The sequence below is a fragment of the Condylura cristata genome, unplaced genomic scaffold, assembly GCF_000260355.1.
Source record: "Condylura cristata isolate star-nosed mole 26May11 unplaced genomic scaffold, ConCri1.0 scaffold00008, whole genome shotgun sequence".
Taxonomy (NCBI): Eukaryota; Metazoa; Chordata; class Mammalia; order Eulipotyphla; family Talpidae; genus Condylura; species Condylura cristata.
The window spans coordinates 21,832,179-21,843,393 of NW_004567109.1; the positions used below are offsets into that span (position 1 = coordinate 21,832,179).

The following is an 11,215-nucleotide window of genomic DNA, read 5'->3' on the forward strand; positions in this document are numbered from 1 at the left end:
AAAAAAAAAAGAGAGAGAGAGACAAACAAAAGTAATAGAGTAAAAATGAAAACAATGAACAACTATAAACCAGAGACATTTTATGAGAGTGGAAGGGAGAATGGGATCAGAACTGGGGTGGGAAGAGTGCACTGCACTGTGATGATGGTACACGGGTGAACTGGTGGTGGGAAGCCCATGTGGATTACAACTGAGATGAAAAAAATGCACAAAGTGAAGGATGTAAAAATATTTTTAAAATAATGGAAAAGAAAAGAGAAGGTTTTAGAGAAAGTATGATTTTAGTGGCAAATGAAAAAGGAAGCTTGTATCAGCAAGACAAATCATCTTAGTATTTCCCAAGGAAGGGATAAAGTGGGAAGACATTATGTACTAGAAAAGCTATGCTTAAATATAAAAGATTTTATCTTTAAGGACATCTGATATTTGGGGGTCCTCAAAACTCATTTTATTTAGAATCTAGACTCTTCAAAAGATATTTTTCTATTTAATCTGATATTAAAAATAACATAAAAATGGTAAGCTATTATAGTACAAAGTGTTTAGCACGGTGCCCAACAGACTGCAAATTCAATAAACAATAGGTTTTACTTTCATTCCTTTCTTAACAATAGTGCAGTTGAACTATTATAGAAATACTTTTACATTTTTAGAAAGCAAGACTTCCAACCTCCCCTCTTATCTGGAAAATTCAAATTTAAGACAAAAATGACATCATGGATTATTTAATTAGTAATAAGGAATTCCTTAAAAACCCATCCTTGCTAAATTTCTTAATCCCTTTTACTTCAAGGATAGAGTAAAAAGATACTTACCATTAGGCTGCATAGTCAAAGAACTAAAACCTGATCAGGAGTTAAGAGGGCTGGGATTTATTCCTGGATCCACCAATACCTTGCTCTGACTTTGATAAGTCAGTTTCTCTGTTAGTTAGTTTCTCCATCTGTAAAATGAGGGTGGGAAGGAAGGGGGATACTTATTACCCTATAAAATTTTAAGACTTTTAGCGATTAACAAATTGGGTTATATATAAGAATGTTTAGATACTATTTATTTCTGCGTATTAGACTATCTTGGGATTAGATAATACCTCATAGCAAGTATCAAAAATTTAATTTAACTAATTCTCAATATTTACAGAAATAAAGAATACAGGTATTTGTTATGGGTCCTATACACATACTGAATACAAACACAGTTTCCAACTAACCAGCTAAACCAGAGAGTCAAGATAGTAAAAAATCCATTAACATGGTATTATGAACGGTGTTGTGTTTCCCTCTTACCCCTCCCCCCCCACTCCAACCTTTATTTGGAGGGAAGGTCTTTTAGGGAGATGACTAAGGTTAAATGAGGTCCTAAGAGTGAGGCACTAATTTAATAGGCCTGGGGTTCCTATAAGAGAGCTAACAGGTCCCTCCCTCCCCCTTACCCTCACTCTTACCCCCGACACAAACACATACAGAAAGAGAGGTCAGAGGAGAACAAGGGAGAAGGTCCCTTTGTTATGGGTCCTATACACATATCTATAAGCTCAGGAGGGAGCCTCACCAGAACCCAACCCTGCTAACATCTTAGTCTTAGACTTTCAGCTTCAGAGCTGTGAGAAAGTTTGTTTCTTTTGGATTAAGCTACCCAGCCTGTGGGCCTTTGCCATGGCAGTGTGAGCATACACATGGCTACAGTACAGATGAGGTCACAGCAATTCTTTGGAAGGATCTCAATCAACAGAGAGTTTCAAAATTGCCCTGAAGAACTTCCTTTTTTCTTTTTTTCTTTTACCACAGTCTCACTGCTGGTAAAATAGAGGGGGAAAAAAAAATCCTTAAAACAAACAACACTGAATTGGAAGTTAAAATTCATCCTGTTACTTAAACAATGTGATATAAAAAGGGGAGTCCATGTTTTTTGCCCCACCCGGTGAAGGGCAGACCTGGAGGGAGAAGACCTAGAGGCACATGGAACAGAGAGACGTGAAGAAGTTGTGCTTGCTTTTCAGCCTTCGAGTGGCACAGGGGATTTGGCAGACATGGAAGGAGACACTTGAAAGAGACAAGATGTGGGTGAGACCCGTGGGGAGCTTGACAAGAGAAGTCATTATCCTGACTTGTCCTTTATTTTGCTTCTTTTTTTCCAGACTTGCCTGGTCCCTTCTGCCCCTTTCCCCACCAGAAGGAGCCTTAGACTTGCAGCAAGTTTCTGGTCTTAGTGGCCCCATTTTGGGTAAATCCTGTTTGGCTGGGCATTTACCCATGAGTAGATGGGTCACTTTGGGTGTTTTGTTGGAAACAATTATCCTTTCTTCTCTCTATAGCACACAAATTCTGTTAAAGTTTTTTTTTTTTATTAAAGGTCTTAAACTCTAAAGAGTATATTTTGTCTTTACATTGTAGATGGCGGAACCTAATTTAGAAAATGCAAGATTTGGTGCTCCTCAATCTGCCTGCTAACATCATGAATCTCAACTATTTTCCTTTAAGGACTTTAAGGAAATTACTTAACTTCACTAAGCCTTGGTTTTCTTATCAGTAAAACAGGGATAATGCCTAAAACTACTTGCTTCATTAGGTTGTTGTAAAGTACTTAAGGAAAAATGACTTTTAAAGTGCTTAATACAGACAACAGGGATTAAAGGAAAAACTTGTTTATTACCTTTCTTAGAGGGAAAACAAAGATCCTGAATATACAATGTACATTACTTCTCTTATTAGGAAAAAGCAGAATTAAATATACTTCTATGGTACTGATACTCATGATTTAAGTAATTATTCTAATGAACATCTATTAAAGTTACTTCCACTTTGCCTCTTTTTTGGCTTCCTCTTACGGCTGAGATCTTTAAAAATTATGACAATGCAATCTTCTTGGGGAAGTGAAAGTACTTGTACTTTGTCCCAAAGACAGTAGTGACACAGGGATTAGAAAAGGAATAACAACCTAAATCCTCAAAATGGATTTGCCAAGAGCCCTAAAATACTAAGAAAGTAGTCTCCTAGAACATCCTAGCAAATACACCTTTAATTGCTGATAAAAGCACACAAGGCACAGACAAATAATCACTAGTGAATATAATCCAACAGAACTTTCTGCAATAATGCAAGTGTTCGTTATCTGCATCTCTAACTGGCATCTGCTAGCCCGCATGTGGCTATGCAGCACTATAAATCTGACTAGTGTGACTGAAGAGCTGCATTTTTAATTGTACTTAATTTTTATTAATTTTGAATAGACACAGATGGCCAGTGACTACTGTATTTGACAATGCAGAATAAAAAGAAAGTAAAAATTCTAGTATTTCTGGAAACCATTAAGTGGAAGATAATATGTTGTAGCAATATCTATAAGGCTATATAAATATTTTTCAAAATATGATAAAATAATCATAAAATAATCATAATCATCACTTGAAGCAAGAAAAAAGTAGGAAAAAATTCTCCATATATTACACTAAGATAAAAATCAGTTGTAAAGTTATCACTTGTATCTTAGTAACAATTATCATTAATATCATACAGCTTGTTATTTCTAAGTGTTTACTATGTGGCAGATATGCTATAGGTATTTAAACAACAGTATCTTGTTGAATCATCAGCATGACACCACATAATATGATACCATTACCCCTCCTTACTAAAGAGGAAATGATAGCCAGAGAGGTAAAATTAATACTGAGTAGAAAAGGAGCAATTTGCATTCAAATCACTTTTAACTTCACTTCCTCTATTAAAAAAAAAATCCACAAATAGGGAGCCTTAGAAATATTTCTAACATAAAATAGTCCAGCTTGGGGATTACAATAACCAGGTAGTATGAATGTACACATTTTATTACAGTAAAAACTGAAGCACAGATGCTTGTTAACTTGATATGAACAATGAGTAAGATTAGGCATGGTCTGGGATTTGATTATATAAAATCAGATTAAACAAAGGATGTACCATGTTTTAAAAATACATAGAACGTGAAAACACAAAAGTAGTATGCAAGTTTACATGCACATACCAGTGAAAGAGAATGGGGAAGAAGGGGAGAGGGAGCCAGGAGAGGGTTATTTCCTCTAGAAATGGAAACCAGAAGCCAGAAAAAGTATCACGTGTACTTCTAAAAACCATTGAAACTAAATAGAGAATTCTTCGTATTCTGTGCTTGTGATAAACCATAATCCTATGCCAGTATACATGGAAATCAAAACAGAAAAGCTGGGAGCAGAATACTTGTCACACTCTGGCCATGGAATATAAGCTACAGGGAGGTAGGAGACAGGACTAGTCCAGGATGTGCCACTGATTAGCCACTCTCCCTTATTAGCAAGTATTCCTTGTGCTTTTCAGCTGATTTTCTACCTTCAGCACTCAGTGATTAACTGTACTTTATTCAGAGATAAGTGTAATGAGATGGTAATATTCATCTGGGATGATCTGTGAAAAGAGGTGGGGGAGGGGAAGAAAGCAAGGCAATCCCTTTCTCAAAGAGAGCAGTAAATCCTGTCTTGTGCTTGCAGCAGATGTGAACAAAGAAGATGAAGCAGACCTCTCCTTGGTGATTATCCCAACCCCCACTCCCTCTATAGCAATTATATCTTTTGGTGTGTATGTACACACAGAAAAGAACCCCAGAGCACACCAGTTATTTTCTTTAATAAGCAAAGCAGTAGCAATGAGTGGCTAATGAAAATTCAGGGAAGACATAATTCTCTTTGTCTCAGGCAGCCTTAGTAGAATGATACACACACATACACATACACACTTTCTAGCAGCTTATAGAGGTGTGATCCAGAAAAAAAAGGGGGAGCTAATATTGCTTAGAATTCTTTGCTTCATGCTTCCCTGAACACAGAAGGTAGTCAGTGATATCAATGGTGCAACACAGTTCCTGGCACACATGTGTGGATCTGATTCATGAAATAAATAATGCACTACCACCACCACCACGCATCGCTATCCTCATTTCAGTCAGTATCCAGAATGAAGGAAAAGATGACAGTACTGGATGACCTACTTTATTAGTCAGAACACTTCAGAGGAAGAACTTTAGGTTCAAATCTAGGTCCTATACTCTGCATGAGATATAGGTATCAAGGCTATATCCAGGAAAAGTATCAAGGCTAGTGAGGATTTAAGAAAGTGGAGAGATTAACCTGTAAAGAGAAAACTCAAGGTAAATATGAGGGCTGTTTTCAAGTAGGAGTGTTCTTATGTTGAGGAGAGATGAGATTTGCTTTACTCAGTCATTACTTCACGAGACAGAACTTAAATTAGTGGATGGAAGATACAAGTAGCTAGGTTTCATTTCATTACTAGGAAGAATGCTGGCAACCAGAGGCATCAACAATAGGGTGAAGTCTCTGGAAAGGGAAGGTATGAATCTGTCATCATTGAGGGTATGAAAGAGTAAAATAACCTTTTGGAGAAGTTAAATCAAATCATGAGGAGAAAGAGGGAGACTGGATTAGGTAACCTTTAAAAGTCCTTCCGATCTGAGACTCTGTAATTTCAGAGGGGTATGCAATTATTGGTTTCACCATTACAACATTATGCAGCTTTAGGTTTACAGCATGGGATGAATGTGTGTGTTTGTGTGTGTGTGTTTCTCTCTGAAGGCTTACAGAAGTGTGTGTGGTAAGGGACAGAAGAAATAACAAAAGCCCCTTCTTTTCCTTCTGCTTCTGTATATCCCACTTACTGGGATTAAGGGAGGCACTTTACATATGTTATAGCTAGCCAGGATACTGTGAGACTCTAAGCAAGTAACACATCATCTTTAGTTTTTATTTTCCTCATTTACAAAATGAAGGTATTGGACTTCACTCATGATCACTAAGGTCTAAATTCTACTATATTATTAGATTATGGGACAGTAGCAGCAGGAGCCCAGTTCAAGTCCACTGCAATTAAACTGGTAGATATTCGGAAAGATCTTTCTTCTTTGAAATAATGGACAATGTGTACTGAACTTTATTTTACACAATACACACAGTCCTCAAATGTTAAGTTCATATGGAATTTTTAATAAAAATGAAGTGTATTCTGAACACAAGATGGTTAGTTAAAATAAATTTTTATACAAAGTTCAATATGTGATGCAAAGTAACTTGTTCTATAAACTCAAATTTTAGATACTGAATTTCTTCTTACAGCCTTTGTCTTCCACTCAAGTCAACTATGTCAAAATCACATTGGAGTCTTTCTCTGTGTTGGGTAATCAGTCTGTTGGTAGAAATACAGATTTACAGGTATGGAAGTGATGTTAAAACTCATTTAGTTCATTGTCCCCTCTTACTCTGGTCTCTAATTCCACCAACTCTAGCTAAAACTTGCATCTTCTATCATCTCTACAAGCCTTACACTTCCAGTGATGAAGATTCAACATCTCCCTTCTACTCTTGGAAGTGGACCTTGGCATTAAAGAAGTCATTCTCTATATTTTTCTATCTCAATAACCATGATGGAAGCCCAGCACATTTTCATCAGTAAAAAGTTTCAAATACAATCAAATTTTAATAGAGATGCTCTCTAGAGAACAAGGTGGTAATGGGAAAGTTCCCCCTTCATTTGGTATACCTCTGTGGGTGATTTTTCACAATATATTTATATCATTTTAATAGTTTAAAATTACTTTAATACATATATACACATTAAAAAAAATCTCTTAAGGGGTGATAGGTTTCTTCCCCCTAAAGGAACAGAGGAAAAAAATAGAATCAAGGAAATTGTGTGTATAATGATTTGTCAACTATATGTTTAAGATATATTGGGTAGGGGGGGGAAGGAGGGGTATAGGAGGAGAATGCCCCTACACATTCTTGAAAAGTCACTGCAAATCTCTAGCTCAATTGAGTTAAGTCCATTTTTTCAGGCATTTAAAGACAGATTTCATATGTACAAGAAAGCTAACTGATTTCTGGCCTCATTAAGGTTAAACTCAATGACTAACTGTAACAAGACTTGCTGTATGATGTATCTGCCACCTTTCACTCCCACATTTTCCCTCCCATCTGCCTAGTCTATAGTATGTTCTATCTATCTAGACAAGGACACTCTTGTCTTCCAATATTATTCTCCTATGGTTTCTTCATTTGTTCTTTATCATGCATGAGAGGATAGCACAATTCCTAATCTCCCAGAGAAATCACCTCACTCCAAGCTTAAAGGTCTTTTTACCAAATATCCCCAGATTTCCTTCTTCTATTATAAAGATATGTAGTCAGTTTGCCTGCATTCAGATTTTGATCTATCACTTACTAGTTGTATAACCTTGGTTAAGTAATTTAATCTCCTGTGTCTCAATTTCCTCATCTGTAAAATAAAGACAAGAACAACAATTACTCCTATAGTTGCTGGGAAGATCACACAGATTACATATAAGCACTCAGAGCAGCACATGGCACATAACAGAACATGACACAAACACTCAGTGCTAACTGTGTTGTTGCTTCCTTTTCTATCAGCATCATCACGCCCTGCTACTTTTTAGGAAACTACCTTACCTATAGAAGTGCAAGGTGATTACTTGACATTTTCTTTCCATTCTATTTCTGTTTTCCTTATTTTTTAAATTTTTCAGGTATTGATGTTAATTTGACATTTTCATATCTATGTAATTGTGTGTGTGCATTCCCACACCTCATTGCGCACATGCGTCACTCACCCTCCACCAGTACTCCTGTGACAGAGGCCTATTCGCTTCCTTCCCTTGTCCTCTTCTCCCATTTCCCTCCCTTTCTGATAATTATATCCAGGACCTTAATCCATTTGAATTAATTTTTGTATATGAAATTAAGAATCTTTTTTCTTTTGTCATATGGCTGCAATTTTTTTACACAACCATTTATTAAAGAGGCTTTCCTTTCTCCACTGTAATGTGGTGGCTCTTTGTCAAAGACTAACTGTCCATATTTGTGAAAGTTTATTTCTGGCTCTCTATTCTTTTCCACTGGTCTGTGTTTCTGTTTTTGATCCACACCATACTGTTTTAATTATTCTTGCTGTGTAGTATATTTTGAAGTCAAGGAGCATGATATCTCTATTTCTCTTCTTTTTCCTCAGGGTTACTCTGGCTATGTGAGGTCTATTGTAGTTCCATATAAATTTTATAATTGTTTCTATTTCCTTGAAAATCATTGTAATTACTAACAATTACTTTAGGTAATGTGGACATTTTAACATATTTATTCTATTCTACTCCATGGCTATTGGGCATATTTCCATTTCATTAGGTCTTCATTTATTTCCTTCAATGAAGTTTTCAGTTGTCTTTAAATTTTTAAAAAAAAATTTATCTGGGCCCTCCCTGGTGGCGCAGCGGGTTAAAGCACAGCACTGAGAATCTAAAGCTGCTTCCGCATGAGCTCGATTCCCGTCTGCCCTGGAGGAGATCCACATGGTGTGGCAGACCTCTCCTGACCCACCCGCTGCTCCCCTCAGCAGTGTACTTCGTCAATCTGCCTGTTCTGCTCCCCGCTCTGTCTCTGGTGAATCCTCTCACCCTCCGCATCTCTGGCCTGTACCCCAGTTCTGTATGAATAAATAAATCTTAAAAAAATTTTATCTTATCTATTTATGCATATAAGAAATAAGGTGTAGGCTAGAGGTATAGGAGGTGAGAGGATTCACCAGGGAAAGAGTGAGGGCAGAACAGGCAGGTAGGTCTATGGAAATATACTGCCAAGGGGAGGAGCAGGTGAGAGAGGAGAGGTTGCTGTGCCATGTGGGTCAGCTTCATGGCCAGGGATTGAACTCATATTGCAGTGGCTGTCAACAGCTTGACAGCAGTAAGACTAACCACTGTGCCACAAGGAGGCCCAGTTTTCAATGTACTGCTTCATTAGTTTACTCCCAGATGTTTTTTCTTTTTGGTGGAACTGTAAATAGGGTTTTTTAAGTTTCCTTTAAGATTTATTTATTTGTGCATACAGAAGTGGGGTACAGGCCAGAGGTGCAGAGGCAGTGAGAGGCTCCACCAGAGACAGAGTGGGGAGCAGAACAGGCAGATTGACAAAGTAGTAAATTGCTGAGGGGAGCAGTGGGCAGGTCAGGAGAGGTCTGCTGCATCATGTGTGTCACCTCAGGGGCGAGGATTGAACTCAAGATGAAGTAGCTTTAGCTTCTTAGTGCTGTGCTTTAACTCACTGCACCATCAGGGAGGGCCCAAAGTTTCTCTTTCTTTTAATTCACTGTTTATATAAAGGGATGCAACTGATTTTTATGTATTAATTTTATATCCTGCCGATTTAACATATTTACAACAATCCAAAGCATTTTTGGCATTTTATCTCTTCAATATAGCTTTGACAAACTGGCTTAGAACAAAACCTTCATACTTAGCATACCTTCCACTATGGTTTGTTTTATTGCATTATGATGCACATTCAAAGTTCATCAATTCACATTCCTCATCATTTCATACCTCTATTCAAAATCCAGTCTTCCTAGAACAGGGATTGGAAAACTTTCTGTGAAGAGCCAGATAGTAAAGAGTTTCACTTTCTTGGAAAATATGGTTTCTGTTGGAACTATTCAACTCTGCTGTTGTAGCATGAAAGCAGTCATCAATACTGTATTAACAAATGAACAAGGCTATGTTCCAAAAGCCTTTATTTTCAAAAACAGCCAGCAGACAAGATTTGGCCTATGGATCAGTTCACTAATCCCTGATTTAGTGGAATACTCCTGATATAATTACACCAGATATCATTCCTCTACTTTCCTTCAAGCGTATACTATATTTATTTATAAGCTCCTATGTATTTTTTATGTGTCCAGTCTTTCAGAGTAATGCATAGCTCTTTGAGGAAAAGCTCCTTTTTTTAGTTCATCAGACAAAAATATACAAAGTTTAGGAATAACATGGGATGTTAAGGACACAAAGACTATTAAGTCCCAGCTTATGCTTGGAAGGAACTCAGATTAGTAGGAAGGTGGCAGCTCAAATACGTAATCATAGTATGTGGTTTTTGCTACAACGAGAATTTGCTACACTAAGTGCTCTGGAAAATCAGAAAGGAACTATTAGCTTTGCTTGGAGTATTGAGGAAAGGTACATAGAAGAGATGAAGTTGAGTCAGGATTGTTGACAAAAGATGAATAAATACTTTAGGTTGAAGGGCACAGAGTACAAAGTTGCCAGATACCTTTGGAAATGGACAGTATATCTGGCCAATAGTCAGCTGTTTATTTTAGTTGGATAGGGATAGGGTAAGCTACAGAGATGAATGACAGAAACTGATATGATATGATACAGAAGAGTAGGTAGGAAATACTTTGTGAGGCGACTCATTGCCATACTAAGAAAATGGTATTATATATGGAGATATGTGGTATCATCCCTAAGATTGTATGTTAGATACTCAATATCAAGATCTAATTTACTAACATTTTATATTCATAAAGGGGCTTAAATCTTTCTCATTGACTTTTATGCCTACTATTATCAATGTTTATATAGCTTCAAACTTAAAATTCCTCTAAATTCTGATTCTGAACATGTGATGTAGTAAGAAGGGTAGCATTTAGAAACAAAAGATCTAGAACTAAATCATGCAGTGCATACTAACAAAATTTTGAATAAATATATTAGTCCTTCACGTTTCCATAAAACAGGAATAGAAAGAGTACCTACTTCATAAGGTTAAAATATAAAGACTATAATTATATTAAGAGTACTTTGCAAGTGATAAAGAACTATATAAATGACATTCAGGATTTGTTAAAACTGTAGGATAAGTTGGCAAGACAGAATGAGATACTTTTATTCTTTCTAAAAGGTTTTTGTGATACATTCATACACAGCCTACAATAAGATAACTATTTCTATTATTTATATAAATACAGATTCTGACCTTTTCGAGGATCTGAATTTTGCATGGTATCATCAGTTATACCAAATAGGAAATCGTTCCTCCTTAGCAAGATGGACAGATCTAGAAGAAAAAGGGGAAAATCAGAAATGTGAAGTACTGTAGAAAGGAGACTTGCAATGAAATTTGATTTTTACCAGAGGAAACCAGTAAGCTGGATACCCAAACAGAACTTCGCAATGGCAGAAAATGGTTGGATTTCTAGTTTCTAGAATTGTTCCCTCAGTTTGGTGAGTTCAGAATACCTGTTCTGTTAAAGACAGAACAGACTCTTAAAGGCAGATATGAGGTCATTAAACTATGCTAGATAAACTAGAATGTTAATTTACTTTGAGAAATATAAGAGCCACGTAACTATAC

The 11,215-nt window shown here is 36.6% G+C and overlaps 1 protein-coding gene across 5 annotated transcripts in view; it reads right to left on the reverse strand.

Annotated features, from left to right (window-relative positions):
- SCMH1 (sex comb on midleg homolog 1 (Drosophila)) overlaps positions 1–10,920 on the reverse strand; it is a 75,987-nt gene extending 65,067 nt beyond the window's left edge. For 2 of the 5 annotated variants that reach the window (XM_004678859.2, XM_004678858.2), the window contains exons 1-2: positions 10,838–10,920; positions 816–943 (exon numbers count right to left, since the gene is read on the reverse strand). Coding sequence is in view for 3 of the 5 variants with exons in the window: in XM_004678858.2 (XP_004678915.1) it covers positions 816–828 (13 nt within the window). In the remaining 2 variants the exon portion in view is untranslated. Of the gene's footprint in view, positions 1–815; positions 944–7,241; positions 7,281–10,837 lie in introns of those variants that run through there. The other 3 variants (XM_012722647.1, XM_012722646.1, XM_012722648.1) reach the window with 3 other exon arrangements.
- Positions 10,921–11,215: the final 295 nt, after the last annotated feature.